This window comes from Hyla sarda, chromosome 6, assembly GCF_029499605.1.
Source record: "Hyla sarda isolate aHylSar1 chromosome 6, aHylSar1.hap1, whole genome shotgun sequence".
NCBI classification, from domain to species: domain Eukaryota; kingdom Metazoa; phylum Chordata; class Amphibia; order Anura; family Hylidae; genus Hyla; species Hyla sarda.
The window spans coordinates 294,864,593-294,889,882 of NC_079194.1; the positions used below are offsets into that span (position 1 = coordinate 294,864,593).

At 42.2% G+C, this 25,290-nt stretch overlaps 1 protein-coding gene across 1 annotated transcript in view; it reads left to right on the forward strand.

Annotated features, from left to right (window-relative positions):
• PTPN5 (protein tyrosine phosphatase non-receptor type 5) overlaps positions 1 to 25,290 on the forward strand; it is a 64,818-nt gene that overhangs the window by 20,086 nt on the left and 19,442 nt on the right. The window contains exon 2 of the mRNA XM_056527819.1: positions 16,967 to 17,155. Coding sequence (XP_056383794.1) covers positions 16,997 to 17,155 — 159 coding nt within the window. The 5' untranslated portion in view covers positions 16,967 to 16,996. The remainder of the gene's footprint in view (positions 1 to 16,966; positions 17,156 to 25,290) is intronic.

The window sequence follows — 25,290 nt, forward strand, 5'->3', positions numbered from 1 at the left end:
CTGCCTACCTAATGTGGGGAAACTATTCTACCTAATGTGGGGGAACTATGCTACCTAATGTGGGGGAACTATACTACCTAATGTGGGGAACTATGCTACCTAATGTGGGGAAACTGCTGCCTAATGTGGGGAAACTATGCTACCTAATGTGGGGAAACTATGCTACCTAATGTGGGAAAACTATGCTACCTAATGTGGGGAAACTATGCTACCTAATGTGTGGAAACTATGCTACCTAATGTGGGGAAACTATGCTACCTAATGTGGGCAAACTGCTACCTAATGTGGGGAAACTGCTACCTAATGTGGGGAAACTGCTACCTAATGTGGGGAAACTGCTACCTAATGTGGGGAAACTGCTACCTAATGTGGGGAAACTATGCTACCTAATGTGGGGAAACTATGCAACCTAATGTGGGGAAACTATGCAACCTAATGTGGGGAAACTATGCAACCTAATGTGGGGAAACTATGCAACCTAATGTGGGGAAACTATGCAACCTAATGTGGGGAAACTATGCAACCTAATGTGGGGAAACTATGCAACCTAATGTGGGGAAACTATGCTACCTAATGTGGGGAAACTGTTTCCTAATGTGGGGAAACTGTTTCCTAATGTGGGGAACTATGCTACCTAATGTGGGGAAACTATGCTACGTAATGTGGGGAAACTATGCTACCTAATGTGGGGAAAACTATGCTACCTAATGTGGGGAAACTGCTACCTTATGTGGGGAAACTATGCTGCCTATCTAATGTGTGGGAACTATGCTGCCTACCTATTGTGGGGGAACTGCTGCCTTCCTAATGCTGCAGATAAATGTAAGTTGCAGTGCAATTTTATGGCATAGTACTTTTTTTTTCTCTCTTTTTCTTTGGGGGGTGCAGCATTTCACTCTTGGACTCACGCAGCACAATGTCTTGGGCAGAGTGGGGGGACGTTTCACAGATTCCAGGTTAAGAGGGGGTGTTTTTGGGGTGCAGCTTTGCCCCTTTATTGTATAGAAGGATCCTATTGGGCTGAGGGTCATGCTGAGCACCAGTTGTGGAGCCATTATCTGTCCTGCTGCCAAGAGCTCGCACAGATCTGCCAAGAGAGTCCTAGCAGAAGGCTGCAAAAGACAGCTTGAACCAAAGAGAACCAGGCAGTGCCGGCTGCTGATTATACACTGTGTATGGAAAACACACTAAATTGGGGACTGTCTTCTTTGCTGACATGAAAAACGAAATGCACTCTGTCAATCACACATGCCTATTAGATGACTAACCCGGCGCCCACACATGACGTGTAGGCTGAGAATATGCTGCCATCGCTGTGCGCTGGTTATGCACAAAACAGATACCATCTTTTATTTACCTCATTGCCGATAAAAATACCTGCTTATGTCATGAACAGCTTTGCGGATATATCAAAAGCCGCCGGTGTTACCAGGACGGAGGTGTCACCAGGAAGGTGGGCTGGTGGAGAGTACAGCAGTGGTCTCAAACTGTGGCCCTCCAGATGCTGCAAAACTTCAACTCCCAGCATGCCCGGACAGCCAACGGCTGTCCGGGCATGCTGGGAGTTGAAGTTTTGCAACAGCTGGAGGCACACTGGTTAGGAAACACTGCTTTAGATTCTGCTGAGTGACTTGGTCCTAGGCCTGGCCGGAAGCCCAATAAGGTCCTAGGGTGAAGCTATGAGGCTCCTGTACAAAGCCGTTAGCTGTCCGGGCATGCTGGGAGTTATAGTTTTGCAACAGCTGGAGGCACACTGGTTAGGAAACACTGCTTTAGATTCTGCAGTTTGACTTTGTCCTAGGCCTGGTCGGAAGCCCAATAAGGTCCTAGGGTCAAGTTATGGAGCTCCTGTACTAAGCCGCTGGCTGTCCGGGCATGCTGGGAGTTTAAGTTTTGCAACAGCTGGAGGCACCTTGGTTGGGAAACACTTCTTTAGATTCTGCAGTCTGACTTTGTCCTAGGCCTGGCCGGAAGCCCAATAAAGTCCTAGGGTGAAGCTATGGGGCTCCTGTACTAAGCCATTGGCTGTCTGGGCATGCTGGGAGTTGTAGTTTTGCAACAGCTGGAGGCACCTTGGTTGGGAGACATTGCTTCAGATTCTGCAGTTTGACTTTGTCCTTTTTTGACTGCAGGACCCTCCTCTCATATCAGAATGTTAAAAGGGGGTCAGTTGAAATACCAAATTAAAGGGGTACTCCGGCAGAAAAGTTTTTTTTTTATTATTATTTTTTTTTTTTAAATCAACTGGTGCCAGAAATGTAAACAGATTTGTAAATTACTTCTATTAAAAAAATCTTAATCCTTCCAGTACTTATTAGCTGATGAATACTACAGAGGAAATTATTTTCTTTTTGGAACACAGAGCTCTCTGCTGACATCACAAGCACAGTGCTCTCTGCTGACATCTCTGTCCATTTTAGGAACTGTCCAGAGCAGCATATGTTTGCTATGGGGATTTTCTCCTACTCTGGACAGTTCCTAAAATGGACAGAGATGTCAGCAGAGAGCAATGTGCTCGTGATGTCAGTAGAGAGCTCTGTGTTCCAAAAAGTAAACAATTTCCTCTGTAGTATTCAGCAGCTAATAAGTACTGGAAGGATTAAGATTTTTTAACCCCTTAAGGACTCAGGGTTTTTCCGTTTTTGCACTTTCGTTTTTTCCTCCTTACCTTTTAAAAATCATAACCCTTTCAATTTTCCACCTAAAAGAAGTTTTTATCGGTATGATTTTTGTTTTGATCGGACTTTTTTGATCACTTTTTATTCATTTTTTAATGGTATAAAAAGCGACCAAAAATGCGCTTTTTTTGACTTTGGAATTTTTTTGCGCGTACGCCATTGACCGTACGGTTTAATTAATTATATATTTTTATAGTTCGGACATTTACGCACACGGCGATACCACATATGTTTATTTTTTTTTTATTTATTTTTTTTACACTTTAATTTTTTTTATGGGAATTAAATGACCTTTATTAACACTTTTTTTTAACTTTTTTTTTTGCAGTGTTATAGGTCCCATAGGGACCTATAACACTGCACACACTGATCTCTCATGCTGATCACTGGCGTGTATTAACATGCCTGTGATCAGTGTTATCGTCACTTGAGTGCTCCTGCCTGGATCTCAGGCACGGAGCAGTCATTCGCCGATCAGACACCGAGGACGCAGGTAAGGGCCCTCCCGGTGTCCTGCCAGCTGTTCGGGACGCCGCGATTTCACCGCGGCGGTCCCGAACAGCCCGACTGAGCAGCCGGGTCACTTTTGCTTTAGAAGCGGCGGTCAAAGGGTTAATACCACACATCACCGCGATCGGCGATGTGTGGTATTAGCCGCGGGTCCCGGCCGTTGATGAGCGCCGGGACCGACGCAATATAATGTCGTTAAGGCGTTAATAGAAGTCATTTACAAATCTGTTCAACTTTCTGGCACCAGTTGATTAAAAAAAAAAAAAAAGTTTTCCACCGGAGTAACCCTTTAACTATTCCTACTTTGGGACAAATGGTAATGTTTCTCCTTGAGGAGAGCACTATAATGCACATACAGACTTATAAGCCAGTCATGCTCTCCTGGGAATTTTAGGAAAAAGCATATGCAAAGCAGCTCTCCGACACAATGCTATGCATCTCCTTCTCCCTAGAATTTCCAATGGTGCATGAATGGCCTGTACGTCTCGGCACATCTTTGTGCTCTCCTCAAGGAGAAACATCACCCTATTGGTTCTACAACAATAGGCCTCTAAAGAGCAATAACCCCAAACTACTGTCTACAGGTGGGTAATATCTCCTTCCTGGCTTCCACCAGCAGAATAGTGAGTACAGTTCTGGAGTAAAATACAGGATATAACTCAGGATCAGTACAGGATAAGTAATGTAATGTATGTACACAGTGACCTCACCAGCAGAATAGTGAGTGCAGCTCTGGAGTATAATACAGGATATAACTCAGGATCAGTACAGGATAAGTAATGTAATGTATGTACACAGTGACCCCACCAGCAGAATAGTGAGTACAGTTCTGGAGTAAAATACAGGATATAACTCAGGATCAGTACAGGATAAGTAATGTAATGTATGTACACAGTGACCTCACCAGCAGAATAGTGAGTACAGCTCTGGAGTATAATACAGGATATAACTCAGGATCAGTGCAAGATAAGTAATGTAATGTATGTACACAGTGACCTCACCAGCAGAATAGTGAGTACAGCTCTGGAGTATAATACAGGATATAACTCAGGATCAGTACAGGATAAGTAATGTAATGTATGTACACAGTGATCTCACCAGCAGAATAGTGAGTACAGCTCTGGAGTATAATACAGGATATAACTCAGGATCAGTACAGGATAAGGAATGTAATGTATGTACACAGTGACCTCACCAGCAGAATAGTGAGTACAGCTCTGGAGTATAATACAGGATATAACTCAGGATCAGTACAGGATCAGTAATGTAATGTATGTACACAGTGACCTCACCAGCAGAATAGTGAGTACAGCTCTGGAGTATAATACAGGATATAACTCAGGATCAGTACAGGATAAGTAATGTAATGTATGTACACAGTGACCTCACCAGCAGAATAGTGAGTACAGCTCTGGAGTATAATACAGGATATAACTGACATAACATCACTTTAGTGATGTTTTGAATTTCCATCATTTTAAACATAAATAAATAAAAATAAATGTCTTATTTCTCGGCTCCGGGAACCTTCCTAATGAAGATAAATTATTAATATATACTCAGGTTGGCGGCGGTGGCAGATAGCGTCGGAGCTGCCTTCACAAGTGATCTCTTAGCAAAATTGCAGAGTATGTGATAATGAAGTGTAAGTTATGTAGAAGGAGCCGAGGTGTAATCATAATGACTCCTTATTGGATACAATTAATGTAATGTCAGGAAATAACACATTATCTACATCACGTTTAACCATTGAGAACTCAAGTGTGAGCCTATGTAAAGCTTCCCCTAGACAGGTGTTTCCCAACCAGTGTGCCTCCAGCTGTTGCAAAACTACAACTCCCAGCATGCCCAGACAGCCGAAGGCTGTCTGGGCATGCTGGGATTGTAGTTTTGCAACAGCTGGAGGCACATTGGTTGGGAAACACTGCTTTAGATTCTGATATTTGACTTTGTCCTAGGCCTGGCTGGAAGCCCAATAAGGTCCTAGGACAAATTTATGAGGCTCCTGTAAAAAGCCTTTTGCTATTCAGGCATGCTTGGAGTTGTAGTTTTGCAACAGCTGGAGGCACACTGGTTAGGAAACGCTGCTTTAGATTCTGCAGAGGGACTTGGCCCTAGGCCTGGCCGAAAGCCCAGTAAGGTCCTAGGATGAAGTTATGGGTCTCCTGTATCTTAGGCTGTCTGGGCATGCTGGGAGTTGTAGTTTTGCAACATCTGGAGGCACACTGTTTGGGAAACACTGCCTTATATTCTTCAATTTAACTTTGTCCTAGGCCTGTCCGGAAGCCCAATAAGGTCCCAGGACAAATTTATGAGGCTCCTGTAAAAAGCCTTTGGCTATTCAGGCATGCTGGGAGTTGTAGTTTTGCAACAGCTGGAGGCACACTGGTTGGAAATCATTGAGCTAGAGGTGCTGCATTGGAGTCCAGAGGTAATGCCTATGGCCCTATAGTCAAACATGGAGTGGGGCCCTATTGCACATGTCCATTTTCAGTGGGGGCCAATGTGATTCTTTCACATATTTATAAATGACTTCATTGACCAAAAAAATGACTCCTTACTCCGGAAAAAAAATTAGCTCTGAAGTCTTTGCCACTAGGTGTCTCCCTTCTTTGCAATATTCTGTCCACTGCCTGATGTCAGGGAAATTTTGTCTCTAGTAACAGACAGATTCAGGACAAAAGACGGGAAGTTGGTGGCGGGGGCTTATCATCTGCTATGTGCTGGAGAGAAGGGAGAGCCTGAGAAAGTGTGGGCTTTGTACCTGCAAGCTAAGCTAGTCATGCTGCTAGAGATGATCCACCAGGTAAATCAAGGCTTCCCTCTCATTTCTGACCACCAATATAAAGGTCAGGGCATCTGTCTATTGTGAAGAAAGCACTGCTGTATATCTACAGTGCTGCAGTGTAATCTCCACCTCTCCCCTCACTTAAAGCTTCTCACCAGCTACAGAAGCAGCTCAATGCTTAGTGTAACCCCATCATTGCTGCTGCTGTTTCTTGTATTTTTGTTCAAACATCACCTTGCAAATCCACTGCACCAGGAACCCTTTTCCCTCTCATCTATTGAAGTGTACTGTGTAATTTATCTCCTAGCACAGAGTCAGCCTGCTCCTTGTGCATTTACCACCACTACATCACAGCATAGCAGTAAGAACAAACCATTGATCTATGCTGTGTTTAGCTAGACAACTAAGGGAGGAAGTACCTGTGCGCAGCAGCCCTCTTTAGGTAGTACTAGTCACAGCCTCCTTTAGTCAGTAGTAGTAGTAGTAGTAGCCCCCTTTGGGTAGTAATAGCAGTAGCCCCCTTTAGGTAGTAATAGCAGCAGCCCACTTTAGGTAGTAGTATTAGTAGCAGCAGCAATCCCATTTAGTCAGTAGTAGTAGTGCCCATTAGGAAGTAATAGCAATAGCATTCTTTAGGTAGTAATAGCAATAACTGCCCCTTTAGGTAGTAATAGCAGCAGCTTTCTTAAAGGACATCTGCAGCATGATTAACACTTATCACCTATCCACAGGATAGAGGATAAGTGTTTGATCGCGGTGGGTCCGACCGCTGGGACCCCCTGTGATCTCCTGTACGGGGCCTCGGCGGTCCCGTGCAGGGAGGCGTGCCAGCCGCAGCATGACGTTGCAGCCGGCACGCCTCCTCCATACATCTCTATGGGAGAGGCGGGGAGGCAGCGTTCGTGCCTCCCTCATAGAACTGTATGGGGACGGGGAGGAGACGGGGCGTCACCGTCGACCTCTAGGCCGACGCTACGTCACCATGAGCGCTAATGGCGGCACCCCATTAGGGAAATCGAGGGGGGTCCCAGCGGTCGGACCCTCCACAATCAAACACTTATCCCCTATCCTGTGGATAAGGGATAAGTGTCATACTGCTGCAGTTGTCCTTTAAGGTAGAATTAGCAGCAGCCCCCTTTCGGTAGTAGTAGTAGTAGCCCCGTTAGGTAGTAATAGCAGCAGTCCCCTTTAGGTAGTAGTAGCAGCTGCCCTCTGTAGGTTGTAGTAGTGATAGCCTCCTTTAAGTAGAAATAACAGCAGTACCCTTTAGGTAGTAGTACTGGTACCCCCCTTTTAGGTATTAGTAGTAGTAGCAGCAGCCTACTTTACGAAGTAGTACTAGTAACCCCCCCCCCCCCCCCCTTTAGGTAGTAGTAGCACCAGCCTACTTTAGGTAATAACAGCAGCATTTCCCCTTAGGTAGTAATGGCAGCAGCCCCTTTTTGTGGTATTAGTAGTAGTAGTAGTAGTAACAACCCCTTTTAAGAAGGAGTAGTAGCAGCCCCTTTAGGTAGTAGTAGTAGTAACAACCCCTTTTAAGTAGGAGTAGTAGCAGCCTCCTTAAGGTAGTAGTAGTAGTAACAACCCTTTTTAAGTAGGAGTAGTAGCAGCCTCCTTAAGGTAGTAGTAGCCAAGAAATCAGAAAAAAAAACATACTTTCCTGGCTCCAGTCTATATCATGGCCTTTTCTCCTGTCTTCCTCGACGCTCTGTGCTCTGACACATGATGATGACGTCACACATGTGCTGGAGCGCAGAGACAGAGACGCTCTTCCTCTTGTGGCTGCCTGCATAATGCGAGGAGCCAATGGTTCTTCACGCTGTCAAACAGCCAGGCACCTTATTTAAGTATAGGCATGACATAAAGACCAACCGGCCCTGTGGACAACCCAGCCCACTGGACAAATACCCGGTATGTCCAATGGCCAGTCTGGCCCTGCTTGTGTGCGGCTCGCAGCCTGCGACCAAAAATCTGTCAAAGATGGATATTTTGTGACTGTTGTATGTGACAAGCGACACTATTCATTAACATTACATGCAGATTGTAGCAATGTTATATATTTGCCAGTTGTCATCACTTAAACTATTAAAATTCTCCCCTCATGGTGACACAACACTCTGTAACAAGAGACATCTGCATGAGTGCTGGAGCGGCCTGTTCCTCCACCGCCCCACCTGGGCCATTCATCCGCACCTCACAGTGAAGAGTCCTCATCTGTAGAGAATGGAAAAGAAAACATTGTGTCCAGTGTCAACACAAGACACAAAGCCTGCGAAGTGACGGCGCTGGGACGAGTTGTGCCGGGACAAATGCTACTAAGTATTTTTGGCTTCAATTAATTTTGGAGTCCATGGAACAATAAGCAGAGAAAACAGTGAGGACACAATAAATTAACACTTTCCTGCAATTAGCAAAGCACATTAAGGTAAAGACATAAATCTTTGTAATAAATGGTATATACAGTAAAATCTCCCTTAGCAGACTCCTCCCAAAAGGGGATTCCTCCCAGTAGCGGACAGTTTTTATTTCCCCGGCAGAGTCCCATAAGACTTAATGTATTTTCACCCTCCGAATAGGGTACATTCCCAATAGTGGATGCGGACACACCCAATAGGGGACAAAACACTCCCAATAGGGGACAACCAGGCTTATGTGCTGGCCCAACCTTGTACACAGGGCCGCCATCAGGGGCTACAGCCAATACCCCAGTAATGGGGCCAGGCCCCCGCTGCACTCCCCTGCGGAAGCCCCAGCACAGGAGTTCTTTCCCCCTAATGACTTGGTGTTTGCTCTGATATACATTGTCAGCTGTGAGACCTTATATACACAGGGCTGTGTCTGAGCTCTACAGGCAGTTCTTTCCCTCTCATGGCTTGGTGTTTGCTCTGATATACATTGTCAGCTGTGAGACCTTATGTAGACTGAGCTGTTTCTGAGCTCTACAGGCAGTTCTTTCCCTCTCATGACTTGGTGTTTGCTCTGATATACATTGTCAGCTGTGAGACCTTATATAGACAGGGCTGTGTCTGAGCTCTACAGGCAGTTCTTTCTACCTCATGGCTTGGTGTTTGCTCTGATATACATTGTCAGCTGTGAGACCTTATATAGACAGAGCTGTGTCTGAGCTCTACAGGTAGTTCTTTCCTCCTCATGGTTTTTGCTGTGATATACATTCAGCTGTGAGACCTTATATAGATAGGGCTGTGTCTGAGCTCTACAGGCAGTTATTTCCCACCTCATGACTTGGTGTTTGCTCTGATATACATTGTCAGCTGTGAGACCTTATATAGACAGGGCTGTCTCTGAGCTCTACAGGCAGTTCTTTCCCTCTCATGGCTTGGTGTTTGTTCTGATATACATTGTCAGCTGTGAGACCTTATATAGAAAGGGCTGTGTCTGAGCTCTACAGGCAGTTCTTTCCCACCTCATGGCTCAGTGTTTGCTCGGATATACATTGTCAGCTGTGAGACCTTGTATACACAGGACTGTGTCTGAGCTCTACAGGCAGTTCTTCCCCCCTCATGGCTTGGTATTTTCTCTGATATACATTGTCAGCTGTGAGACCTTATATAGACAGGGCTGTGTCTGAGCTCTACAGGCAGTTCTTTCCCGCCTCATGGTTTGGTGTTTGCTCTGATATACATTGTCAGCTGTGAGACCTTATATAGACAGGTCTGTGTCTGAGCTCTACAGGCAGTTCTTTCCCCCCTCATGGTGTTTGCTCTGATATACATGGTCAGCTATGAGATCTTATATAGACAGGGCTGTGTCTGAGCTCTACAGGCAGTTCTTTCCCTCCTCATGGTGTTTGCTCTGATATACATGGTCAGCTATGAGATCTTATATAGACAGGGCTGTGTCTGAGCTCTACAAGCAGCTCTTTCCCCTCATGGCTTGGTGTTTGCTCTGATATACATTGTCAGCTGTGAGACCTTATATAGACGGGGCTGTGTCTTCCCAAATCGTGTCCTGGTGGGCGGGTTTATTGCTGTTTCCTTAGGGTCTCAGTCATTGCACTGTACAGACACCCCCCCCCCCTCCCCCCGGTAACCAATCACATTGCGCCATTGTTTGGCCTGCCCCAATTAGATTTGTTACTTTGTCTTGTCAATTTACACTTTATCTGTTACTAAATTATACAAACCTCTTCATTGCAAATAACCGAGTGCGGATGAGGAGGAGACGGGCGCGGGGACGGGATGATTCATAGCTTCGCCCGCAGAATGACTAATTGTATCTAATTAAATAGTATTCGGATGACGGCGGCATTACACATCGCATCCGCGCGGGGAGCGGCACATTCTACCTTATTCCCACACAATATACATAATAACATTACAATTTTCTCCAGATTATGTGGTACATATAGGCAAGAAGGGTTCAGACCTATATACAGTGCCTTGCATAAGTGTTCACGCCCTTAGAAGTTTTTGCCCACTTGGTTACTGCTACAAACTGGAATTCAAATAGTCTTAACCCTTTCCCTTCCTAGGATGTATGGGTACGTCCTGGGGGCGCTAGGAAGTGTAGTAGTGACTTTGGGGCGGGATCCTTCCATGATTATTCTCCATTATGGGCGGCCCCAGCTGGTATCAGTAGCCAGGGGCCACAGCTAATAGCTATTGACCCTTTAGATGCCACGGGCTGGAGAAGCAGAGCTCCAATTACACTGATCAGTGCTATGTCTATAACATAGCATTGAAGCAATGAACAGTATTGGCAATGTAAAAAGGGCTTGGAAAAGTTCCCTATTGGGATGAAAAAAAAATATAATAATGTAATAAATATGGATAGCCCCTCCCACCACCTTTTCCCATGTGTTATATATATATATATATATATATATATATATATGTTTATATTTAAAACCTAACCCTGCTTTGTTGTTTTTCCCCACAACTTTCTTCCTGACCTGTTTGGTGAGCTCCTTGGTCTTCGTGCTGCTCTTTTGTTCAGTTACGCTCTCTTACAAACTCTGAGGCCTTCATGGAACAATAGTATTTGTGCTAATATTAGAGGTGTACTCCTCTGGAATAAATATATATAGATATGTATATATGTGTGTGTGTAAATATATATATATTTTTTTTTTTTTTAAATCAGCTGTTGCCAGAAAGTTAAACAGATTTGTAAATTACTTTTATTTAAAAATATTTATCCTTCTAGTACTTATCAGCTTCTGTATGTTGCACAGGAAGTTCTTTTCTTTTTGAATTTCCTTTCTGTCTGACCACAGTGCTCTCTGCTGACACCTCTGTCCATTTTAGGAACTGTCCGGAGCAGGAGCAAACCCCCATAGCAAACCTATCCTGCTCTGGACAGTTCCTAAAATGGACAGAGGTGTCAGCAGAGAGCACTGTGGTCAGACAGAAAAGGAAATTCAAAAAGGAAAGAACTTCCTGTGCAACAGATAGCAGCTGATAAGTACTGGAAGGATTACATTTTTTAAATAGAAGTATTTTACAAATTTGTTTAACTTTCTGGCACCAGTTGATTTAGAAAATAATGTTTTCCAGAGGAGTACCCCTTTAAATGGCTGTCAGGTGGATCCTATTGGCTCATTAGGTGACCAATGGTTGACCCAGATCTTTGTTAGTGGTGATTTCACAGTAAAGGGGGGGGGGGGCAGTATATATATATATATATATATATATATATATATATATATATACACTGAACACTATTTTATTTGTAAATATGATTGTTTTATTTTTATCTTGCGTCCCAATGCAACAAATTTGGAAATTAATTAGAAAAGTCAGAGGGGGCTGAATACTTATGCACAACACAGCATGGTCCATGTGACTATATAGCAGAGGGTGTTTATGTTATAGTACAGTGCTTCCCAAGTGAGGTACCTCCAGCTGTGGCAAAACTATAACCCCTAGCAAGCCCAGACTTGTACAAGAGCCCCCATAGCTTTACCCTAGGACCTTATCGTCAACTGCAGAATCGAAAGCAGTGTTTCCCAATCAGTGTGCCTCCAGCTGTGGCAAAACTACAACTCCCAGCATGCACTCCCCATACCCACATACACTAGGACTTGTATTCTGTAGGGGGACACTTGCCCGACCTTCTCTCCTCTGACATCCAGAATCAGAGTTGAGAGGCCATTGTACACATAGATCAGTGTTTCCAAACGAGTGTACTTCCAGGTGTGGCAAAACTACAACTCCCAGCATGCACTCCCCATACTCGTATACACTAGCACATGTATTCTGCAGGGGGACACTTGCCCGACCTTCTCTCCTCTGACATACAGAATCCGAGTTGAGAGGCCATTGTACACATAGATCAGTGTTTCCCAATCACTGTGCCTCCATCTGTGGCAAAACTACAACTCCTTCGGCTGTCCGGGCATGTTGGGAGTTGTAGGTTTGCCACAGCTGGAGGTACACTGGTGCATGCTGGGAGTTGTAGTTATGCCACAATAGGAGGCATGCTGGTTGAGAAGCCCTGATCTATATGTACGATGGCCTCTCGCTGTCTGGGCATGCTGGGAGTTGTGGTTTTGCCACATCTGGAGGTACACTGGTTGGGAAACACTGATCTATGTGTACGATGGCCTCTCAACTCTGATTCTGGATGTCAGAGGAGAGAAGGTTGGGCAAGTGTCCCCCTGCAGAATACATGTGCTAATGTATGGGGGTATGGGGAGTGCATGCTGGGAGTTGTAGTTTTGCAACAGCTGGAGGTACACTGGTTGGGAAACACTGATCTATGTGTACAATGTCCTCTCGACTCTGATTCTGGATGTCAGAGGAGAGAAGGTTTTGCAAGTGTCCCCTGCAGAATACAAGTGCTATTGCATGCTGGGAGTTGTAGTTTTGCCATAGCTGAAGGTACACTGGTTTGGAAACACTGATCTATGTGTACAATGGCCTCTCAACTCTGATTCTGGATGTCAGAAGAGAGAAGGTCGGGCAAGTGTCCCCCTGCAGAATACATGTGCTAGTGCATACGGGGATGTGGAGTACTTGCTGGGAGTTGTAGTTTTGCCACAGCTGGAGGCACCCTGGTTGGAAGGCTGTGATTAATGATCTTGTAGTATTAGAGGCGATGATGATGATGACTGATATGTCGGTGTGGAGTCAGATGGCGGTAGATCTGTGCGTCCTCTTCCCTTCTCAGCCCACACTGTATGTTCCCGGCGCAGACTACACACATGTCCAGAATTCAGATCTATACGTATGAGTCACCGGCACGGAGGAGAGCGGATCCAGCCGCGGCTCTGCGTGTGCAATTAGACAGATATGTGAGCAGCATTGGAGATGCCGCCGGGGCTCGGGGAAAAGTACATCTATTTTAGGCCATCTATTCCTGCCTGTAGCTGCTGTCACCCCCAGACTCACCGTATATCTCCCAACACATCAGCCGTGCCCACCGCAACGCCTAATAATCTCCTAGGACAGCATGCTGCTGTATCTAAGCCTGTTGTGTCATACTGTCTGTAAAGCTTATGTATCTAAGCCCGTTCTGTGTGATACTGTCTACTGAGCGGCTGTATCTATCCTTATCATGTCTGCTTAGTTGCTGTATCTAAGCCTATTGGGATACTGTCTCCTGAGCGGCTGCTTTAAGCCTTATGTGTGACACTGTCTGCCTAGCTGTTGTATCTAAGCCTATTGCGTGGGATACTGTCTGCTGAGCAGCTGTATCTAGCCTTGTTATACGTGTTACTGTCTGCGTAGCTGGTTTATCTAAGCCTGTTCTGTGTGATACAATCTTCTGAATGGCTGTTTCTAGCGTTATGTGTGATACTGCCTGTATAGTTTATGTATCTAAACCTGTTCTGTGTGATACTGTTTCCTGAGCGGCTGTATCTAGCTTTATCATGTTTGCTTAGCTGCTGTATCTAAGCCTATTGGGATACTGCTGTCTGAGTGGCTGTTTTCAGCCTTATGTGTGATACTGTCTACTTAGCTGCTGTATCTAAGCCTATTGTCTGGGATGTCTTCTGGGCAGCTGTATCTAGCCTTATCATGTGTGATACTGTCGGCTGAGCTGCTGTATCTAGTGTGCTACCTGTGCTACCTGTGCTACTAGCATCTGTATCTAAGCCTGTTGTGTGATACTGTCTGCCTAGCTGTTTTATCTAAGCCTATTGTGTGTGTGATACTGTCTTCTGAGTGGCTGTATCTAGTGTTATTATGTGTGATACTGCCTGCTCAGCTGCTGTATCTAAGCCTATTGCCTGGGATTTGGGAGATTTATCCAAAACCTGTGTAGAGGAAGAGCAGAGGTGCAGTTGCCCATAGCAACCAATCAGGTCGCTTCTTTCATTTCGGACAGGTCTCTTTAAAAATGAAACAAGCGATCTGATTGGTTGCTATGGGCAACTGCACGACATGTTTTGATAAATCTTCCCCACGTCTTCTGAGCTTCTGTGTCTAGCCTTATCATGTGTGAAACTGTCAGCTGAGCTGCTGTATCTAAATCTATCATGTGTGATACTGTCAGCTGAGCTGCTGTATCTAAATCTATCATGTGTGATACTGTCAGCTGAGCTGCTGTATCTAAATCTATCATGTGTGATACTGTCAGCTGAGCTGCTGTATCTAAATCTATCATGTGTGATACTGTCGGCTGAGCTGCTGTATCTAAATCTATCATGTGTGATACTGTCGGCTGAGCTGCTGTATCTAAATCTATCATGTGTGATACTGTCGGCTGAGCTGCTGTATCTAAATCTATCATGTGTGATACTGTCGGCTGAGCTGCTGTATCTAAATCTATCATGTGTGATACTGTCAGCTGAGCTGCTGTATCTAAATCTATCATGTGTGATACTGTCTTCTGAGTTGATGTATCTAAATCTATCATGTGTGATACTGTCGGCTGAGCTGCTGTATCTAAATCTATCATGTGTGATACCGTCTTCTGAGTTGATGTATCTAAACCTATCATGTGTGATACTGTCGGCTGAGCTGCTGTATCTAAATCTATCATGTGTGATACTGTCGGCTGAGCTGCTGTATCTAAATCTATCATGTGTGATACTGTCAGCTGAGCTGCTGTATCTAAATCTATCATGTGTGATACTGTCGGCTGAGCTGCTGTATCTAAATCTATCATGTGTGATACTGTCAGCTGAGCTGCTGTATCTAAATCTATCATGTGTGATACTGTCGGCTGAGCTGCTGTATCTAAATCTATCATGTGTGATACTGTCGGCTGAGCTGCTGTATCTAAATCTATCATGTGTGATACTGTCGGCTGAGCTGCTGTATCTAAATCTATCATGTGTGATACTGTCGGCTGAGCTGCTGTATCTAAATCTATCATGTGTGATACTGTCTGCTGAGCTGCTGTATCTAAATCTATCATGTGTGATACTGTCTGCTTAGCTGTGTATCTAAGCCTAATGTGTGTATTACCGTCTTTTGAGTGGCTGTATTGAGTGTTATTATGTGTGATACTGTCAGCTGAGCTGCTGTATCTAAGCATATTGTGTGTGGTACTGTCTTCTTAGTGGCTGTATCGAGTGATAGCATCTGTTGAGGTGTATCTAATCCTATCACAGGTTCTACCATTGCTAAGCTGCCGGATCAAAGCCCATCATTTATAATACTGTCTACTTCATTGATGTATCTAAGCCTATACTGTCTGATAGGGTCAGTGTTTTTAATGTAATATAACATGGCGTATCTAATCCTAGCATGTGTGATACAGCCCTGCTGAGCTTATGCATCTACGACTCTTTTCACACAGCTCTTCTCCATAGACCACCTTAAAGGGATACTCCGGTGGAAAACATTTTTTTTTTCTTTTTTTTAAATCAACTGGTGCCAGAAAGTTAAACAGATTTGTAAATTACTTCTATTAAAAAATCTTAATCCTTCCAGTACTTGTTAGCTGCTGAATACTACAGAGGAAATTCTTTTCTTTTTGGAACACAGAGCTCTCTGCTGACATCATGAGCACAGTGCTCTCTGCTGACACCTCTGTCCATTTTAAGAACTGTCCAGAGTAGGAGAAAATCCCCATAGAAAACATATGCTGCTCTGGACAGTTCCTAAAAATGGACAGAGATGTCAGCAGAGAGCACTGTGGTCATGATGTCAGCAGAGAGCTCTGTGTTCCAAAAAGAAAATAATTTTCTCTGTAGTATTCAGCAGCTAATAAGTACTGGAAGGATTAAGATTTTTTAATAGAAGTCATTTACAAATCTGTTTAACTTTCTGGCACCAATTGATTAAAAAAAAAAAAAAAAAGTTTTCCACCGGAGTACCCCTTTAACCCAGTGAAAGCCAAGAGTTCCTGACGTAGTGTCATACTATCTACTGAGCTACTGTATCTAAGCCTGTCTTGTTTGATACTGTCTGCTACACTAGTGTATCTAAGCCTATTATCCATTGGTTGTAACTAGAGATGAGCGAACTTACAGTAAATTCGATTCGTCACGAACTCCTCGGCTCGGCAGTTGATGACTTATCCTGCATAAATTAGTTCAGCTTTCAGGTGCTCCCGTGGGCTGGAAAAGGTGGATACAGTCCTAGGAGACTCTTTCCTAGGACTGTATCCACCTTTTCCAGCCCAGCGGAGCACCTGAAAACTGAACTAATTTATGCAGGATAAGTCATCAACTACCGAGCCGAGAAGTTCGTGACGAATCGAATTTACTGTAAGTTCGCTCATCTCTAGTTGTAACAACAAGAGTAACAGATATAGCAGCTGCCCCTCTTCTGGTGAAGATAATAAGAGACAGAGCCTTACCCAGTGTTTCCCAACCAGTGTGCCTCCGCAAAACTACAACTCCCAGCATGCCCGGACAGCCTTCGGCTGTCCGGGCATGCTGGGAATTGTAGTTTTGCAACATCTGGAGGCACCCTGTTTGGGAAACACTGGCCTAAACCATATTATACACAACTTTCCAATTCCTTGAACTTCTAAGATGGTGTTCATGGTTGATTTTTTTTTTTATTGGCACCATATGGCGGTACATCTGCAGGTTTATTGATTCTTGTCTTTTCCTTCTTGACCCCACCAGGTCCATCCATGACAGACGTCCTCCGCCGACATGGGCTCCCTGGGCGATGCAGATGAGCAGCACAATCTGCCGGTCGGGATGGATCAGTCGCAGGAGGTGGAAAGAGACGCTCAGTACAGCTGGGCCGCCCTGTGGAACATCCTGACTATCGGGGGCAGTATCTGTCTTCTTGTCCTCTCCCAAATATTGGTAAGTCACCTACAGCAGCTACATTGAAGTATATACTTCTACAGTGTCAGGGGAAGAGAGTATTTGCCAAATAGGTCTCATATACAAATAAAGATAAACAGTGCCCAGATAAACGGTGCACACATTCCTAAGAGAGTGTCATGCAGCCCCCTTCCGAGAGAGCGTACATAGCACTTACTGCATAAAGTCATAAAGTAAAAAAAACAAAAAACAGCAAATTACTTCAAACAGTGCTCAGATTATCCAGGACCCTTATACTGTATGTAGTGTCCAGATATAGTACAAGATACAGTATCATTTACTACATACATGTAACCAGATAATGAATATATCACCCACTTTCTTGGTTTAATAACGTTGAGACACTATGACCAGATAATATATTTATTTTCCCCCATAACGTGCTTAGACAAGGCATACAGATCCCACTTATTGCTTAGGGTGCCCAGATAAAACATACAAAATCAGTTTCTGTCAATAAAGTGGCCAGATATGCGTGACGCACCTATATACAGTATGCGGTGCCCAGATAATACAGGCAAATCCCTATTCTCAGTGAAGCACCCAGATAATTCACACAATACTCATGTACTATATACAGGGCCCAGATAATTCACACAATACTTATGTACTATATACAGGGCCCAGATATTTCACACAATACTTATGTACTATATACAGGGCCCAGATAATTCACACAATACTCATGTACTATATACAGGGCCCAGATAATTCACACAATACTTATGTACTATATACAGGGCCCAGATAATTCACACAATACTCATGTACTATATACAGGGCCCAGATAATTCACACAATACTCATGTACTATATACAGGGCCCAGATAATGCACACAATACTCATGTACTATATACAGGGCCCAGATAATCCACACAACACCCATGTACTATATACAGTGCCCAGATAATGCACACAACACCCATGTACTATATACAGGGCCCAGATAATGCACACAACACCCATGTACTATATACAGGGCCCAGATAATTCACACAATACTCATGTACTATATACAGGGCCCAGATAATTCATACAAAACTCATGAACTATATACAGGGCCCAGATAATTCACACAATACTCATGTACTATATACAGGGCCCAGATAATGCACACAATACTCATGTACTATATACAGGGCCCAGATAATGCACACAATACTCATGTACTATATACAGGGCCCAGATAATTCACACAATACTCATGTACTATATACAGGGCCCAGATAATTCACACAATACTCACGTACTATATACAGGGCCCAGATAATTCATACAAAACTCATGAACTATATACAGGGCCCAGATAATTCACACAATACTCATGTACTATATACAGGGCCCAGATAAAGCAAACAACACCCATGTACTATATACAGGGCCCAGATAATGCACACCACACCCATGTACTATATACAGGGCCCAGATAATGCACACAACACCCATGTACTATATACAGGGCCCAGATAATGCACACAACACCCATGTACTATATACAGGGCCCAGATAATGCACACTACACTCATGTACTATATACAGGGCCCAGATAATGCACACAACACCCATGTACTATATACAGGGCCCAGATATTGCACACAACACCCATGTACTATATACAGGGCCCAGATATTGCACACAATACCCATGTACTATATACAGGGCCCAGATAATGCACACTACACTCATGTACTATATACAGGGCCCAGATAATGCATACAACACTAATAAGATAATGTATATAGAACAAATGTACTGCATACAGTGCCCAGATCATATCTAGAACCCATTTACTGTATACAGTGCCCAGATAATATCTAGAACCCATTTACTGTATACAGTGCCCAGATAATATCTAGAACCCATTTACTGTATACAGTGCCCAGATAATGTATATAGAACCCATTTACTGTATACAGTGCCCAGATAATGTATATAGAACCCATTTACTGTATACAGTGCCCAGATAATGTATATAGAATCCATTTACTGTATACAGTGCCCAGATAATATATATAGAACCCATTTACTGTATACAGTGCCCAGATAATATATATAGAACCCATTTACTGTATACAGTGCCCAGATAATGTATATAGAACCCATTTACTGCATACAGTGCCCAGATAATGTATATAGAACCATTTACTGCATACAGTGCCCAGATAATGTATATAGAACCATTTACTGCATACAGTGCCCAGATAATGTATATAGAACCCATTTACTGTATACAGTGCCCAGATAATGTATATAGAACCCATTTACTGTATACAGTGCCCAGATAATGTATATAGAACCCATTTATTGTATACAGTGCCCAGATAATGTATATATAACCCATTACTGTATACAGTGCCCAGATAATGTATATAGAACCCATTTACTGCATACAGTGCCCAGATAATGTATATAGAACCCATTTACTGCATACAGTGCCCAGATAATGTATATAGGACCCAGTTACTGTATTCAGTGCCCAGATAATGTATATAGAACCCATTTACTGTATTCAGTGCCCAGATAATGTATATAGAGCCCATTTACTGCATACAGTGCCCAGATAATGTATATAGAACCCATTTACTGTAAACAGTGCCCAGATAATGTATATGGAACCCATTTACTGCACACAGTGCCCAGATAATATATAGAACCCATTTACTGTATACAGTGCCCAGATAATGTATATAGAACCCATTTACTGCATACAGTGCCCAGATAATGTATATAGAACCCATTTACTGTATACAATGCCCAGATAATACAAGGACACACTCCGAAGCAGGGTAACAGACACATTTTCTTTCTATTCTAGCTGATAGGTGCCAGTCTGTACCCTCACCCGGCTCACTATGGCACTGCCGCCCAGATTTGGGGATATTACCGTGATGGATGCAGAAGATTATTTCCCACACTCCTGTTATTCAGTTTGTGGTGTAAGAATACAATCGTAGAGTTGTATCCCTAATGTAATAGTGGGGCCGGGCTGCAAACCTTATCATCTCCAGATGGATCCGAAATGAGATTTTCATACAGACCATCTGGAGCCTGCATGCCGGCCCGGGGACCCAAATGTGATCAGTCCCTGAGTCATCGCCTCTGATTAATCCTATTGATCTGGAGGCGCCCACCTTGTGTCCGGCTGCTCCGCCTCATACATCCAGAAGGGTATTGTAAAATAACACTAATATATTCAGGAAATGGAATGGGGGAATTTTTGAGGTTTTATATATATATTATCTGGGCACTGTATACAGTAAATGGGTTCTATATACATTATCTGGGCACTGAATACAGTAAATGGGTTCTATATATTATCTGGGCACTGTATACAGTAAATGGGTTCTATATACATTATCTGGGCACTGTATACAGTAAATGGGTTCTATATACATTATCTGGGCACTGTATGCAGTAAATGGGTTCTATATACATTATCTGGGCACTGTATACAGTAAATGGGTTCTATATATTATCTGGGCACTGTATACAGTAAATGGGTTCTATATATTATCGGGGCACTGTATACAGTAAATGGGTTCTATATACATTATCTGGGCACTGTATGCAGTAAATGGGTTCTATATACATTATCTGGGCACCGTATACAGTAAATGGGTTCTATATATTATCTGGGCACTGTATACAATAAATGGGTTCTATATACATTATCTGGGCACTGTATGCAGTAAATGGGTTCTATATACATTATCTGGGCACCGTATACAGTAAATGGGTTCTATATATTATCTGGGCACTGTATGCAGTAAATGGGTTCTATATACATTATCTGGGCACTGTATACAATAAATGGGTTCTATATACATTATCTGGGCACTGTATGCAGTAAATGGGTTCTATATACATTATCTGGGCACTGTATACAGTAAATGGGTTCTATATATTATCTGGGCACTGTATGCAGTAAATAGGTTCTATATACATTATCTGAGCACTGTATACAGTAAATGGGTTCTATATATATTATCTGGGCACTGTATGCAGTAAATGGGTTCTATATATATTTGGGCACTGTATACAGTAAATGGGTTCTATATACATTATCTGGGCACTGTATACAGTAAATGGGCTCTATATATATTATCTGGGCACTGTATGCAGTAAATGGGTTCTATATACATTATCTGGGCACTGTATACAGTAAATGGGTTCTATATACATTATCTGGGCACTGTATGCAGTAAATGGGTTCTACATTCATTATCTGGGCACTGTATACAGTAAATGGGTTCTTTAAACATTATCTGGGCACTGTATCCAGTAAATGGGTTCTATATACATTATCTGGGCACTGTATACAGTAAATGGGTTCTATATACATTATCTGGGCACTGTATCCAGTAAATGGGTTCTATATACATTATCTGGGCACTGTATGCAGTAAATGGGCTCTATATACATTATCTGGGCATTGTATACAGTAAATGGGTTCTGTATATATTATCTGGGCACTGAATACAGTAAATGGGTTCTTTATACATTATCTGGGCACTGAATACAGTAAATGGGTTCTTTATACATTATCTGGGCACTGTATGCAGTAAATGGGTTCTATATACATTATCTGGGCACTGTATGCAGTAAATGGGCTCTATATACATTATCTGGGCACTGTATACAGTAAATGGGTTTTATATACATTATCTGGGCACTGTATGCAGTAAATGGGTTCTATATACATTATCTGGGCACCGTATACAGTAAATGGGTTCTATATATTATCTGGGCACTGTATACAATAAATGGGTTCTATATACATTATCTGGGCACTGTATGCAGTAAATGGGTTCTATATACATTATCTGGGCACCGTATACAGTAAATGGGTTCTATATATTTGGGCACTGTATGCAGTAAATGGGTTCTATATACATTATCTGGGCACTGTATACAATAAATGGGTTCTATATACATTATCTGGGCACTGTATGCAGTAAATGGGTTCTATATACATTATCTGGGCACCGTATACAGTAAATGGGTTCTATATGTTATCTGGGCACTGTATGCAGTAAATGGGTTCTATATATATCATCTGGGCACTGTATACAGTAAATGGGTTCTATATACATTATCTGGGCACTGTATGCAGTAAATGGGTTCTATATACATTATCTGGGCACTGTATACAGTAAATGGGTTCTATATATTATCTGGGCACTGTATGCAGTAAATAGGTTCTATATACATTATCTGAGCACTGTATACAGTAAATGGGTTCTATATATATTATCTGGGCACTGTATGCAGTAAATGGGTTCTATATATATTTGGGCACTGTATACAGTAAATGGGTTCTATATACATTATCTGGGCACTGTATACAGTAAATGGGCTCTATATATATTATCTTGGCACTGTATGCAGTAAATGGGTTCTATATACATTATCTGGGCACTGTATACAGTAAATGGGTTCTAAATATATTATCTGGGCACTGTATGCAGTAAATGGGTTCTACATTCATTATCTGGGCACTGTATACAGTAAATGGGTTCTTTAAACATTATCTGGGCACTGTATGCAGTAAATAGGTTCTATATACATTATCTGAGCACTGTATACAGTAAATGGGTTCTATATATATTATCTGGGCACTGTATGCAGTAAATGGGTTCTATATATATTTGGGCACTGTATACAGTAAATGGGTTCTATATACATTATCTGGGCACTGTATACAGTAAATGGGCTCTATATATATTATCTGGGCACTGTATGCAGTAAATGGGTTCTATATACATTATCTGGGCACTGTATACAGTAAATGGGTTCTAAATATATTATCTGGGCACTGTATGCAGTAAATGGGTTCTACATTCATTATCTGGGCACTGTATACAGTAAATGGGTTCTATATACATTATCTGGGCACTGTATGCAGTAAATGGGCTCTATATACATTATCTGGGCATTGTATACAGTAAATGGGTTCTGTATATATTATCTGGGCACTGAATACAGTAAATGGGTTCTTTATACATTATCTGGGCACTGAATACAGTAAATGGGTTCTTTATACATTATCTGGGCACTGTATGCAGTAAATGGGTTCTATATACATTATCTGGGCACTGTATGCAGTAAATGGGCTCTATATACATTATCTGGGCACTGTATACAGTAAATGGGTTCTATATACATTATCTGGGCACTGTATGCAGTAAATGGGTTCTATATACATTATCTGGGCACTGTATACAGTAAATGGGTTCTATATATTATCTGGGCACTGTATGCAGAAAATAGGTTCTATATACATTATCTGGGCACTGTATACAGTAAATGGGTACTATATATATTATCTGGGCACTGTAGGCAGTAAATGGGTTCTATATATATTATCTGGGCACTGTATACAGTAAATGGGTTCTATATACATTATCTGGGCACTGTATACAGTAAATGGGTTCTATATATATTATCTGGGCACTGTATGCAGTAAATGGGTTCTATATACATTATCTGAACACTGTATACAGTAAATGGGTTCTAAATATATTATCTGGGCATTGTATGCAGTAAATGGGTTCTACATTCATTATCTGGGCACTGTATACAGTAAATGGGTTCTGTATACATTATCTGGGCACTGTATACAGTAAATGGGTTCTATATACATTATCTGGGCACTGTATCTAGTAAATGGGTTCTATATACATTATCTGGGCACTGTATGCAGTAAATGGCCTCTATATACATTATCTGGGCACTGTATACAGTAATGGGTTCTATATACATTATCTGGGCACTGTATCCAGTAAATGGGTTCTATATACATTATCTGGGCACTGTATGCAGTAAATGGGCTCTATATACATTATCTGGGCACTGTATACAGTAAATGGGTTCTATATATATTATCTGGGCACTGTATACAGTAAATGGGTGCTATATACATTATCTGGGCACTGTATGCAGTAAATGGGTTCTATATATATTATCTGGGCACTGTATGCAGTAAATGGGTTCTATATACATTATCTGGGCACTGTATCCAGTAAATGGGTTCTATATACATTATCTGGGCACTGTATCCAGTAAATGGGTTCTATATACATTATCTGGGCACTGTATACAATAAATGGGTTCTATATACATTATCTGGGCACTGTATACAATAAATGGGTTCTATATACATTATCTGGGCACTGTATGCAGTAAATGGGTTCTATATATATTATCTGGGCACTGTATGCAGTAAATGGGTTCTATATACATTATCTGGGCACTGTATACACTAAATGGGCTCTATATACATTATCTGGGCACTGTATGCAGTAAATGGGTTCTATATACATTATCTGGGCACTGTATGCAGTAAATGGGTTCTATATACATTATCTGGGCACTGTATACAGTAAATGGGTTCTATATACATTATCTGGGCACTGTATACAGTAAATGGGTTCTATATACATTATCTGGGCACTGTATGCAGTAAATGGGTTATATATATTATCTGGGCACTGTATGCAGTAAATGGGTTCTATATACATTATCTGGGCACTGTATGCAGTAAATGGGTTATATATATATTATCTGGACACTGTATGCAGTAAATGGGTTCTATATACATTATCTGGGCACTGTATACAGTAAATGGGTTTTATATACATTATCTGGGCACTGTATACAGTAAATGGGTTCTATATACATTATATGGGCACTGTATACAATAAATGGATTATATATACATTATCTGGGCACTGTATACAGTAAATGGATTCAATAGTCATTATCTGGGCACTGTATACAGTAAATGGGTTCTTTATACATTTTCTGGGCACTGTATACAGTAAATGGGTTCTTTATACATTATCTGGGCACTGTATACAGTAAATGGGTTCTTTATACATTATCTGGGCACTGTATACAGTAAATGGGTTCTATATACTGTACATTATCTGGGCACTGTATACAGTAAATGGGTTCTATATATTATCTGTGCACTGTATACAGTAAATGGGTTCTATATATTATCTGGGCACTGTATACAGTAAATGGGTTCTATATATTATCTTGGCACTGTATGCAGTAAATGGGTTCTATATATATTATCTGGGCACTGTATACAGTAAATGGGTTCTAT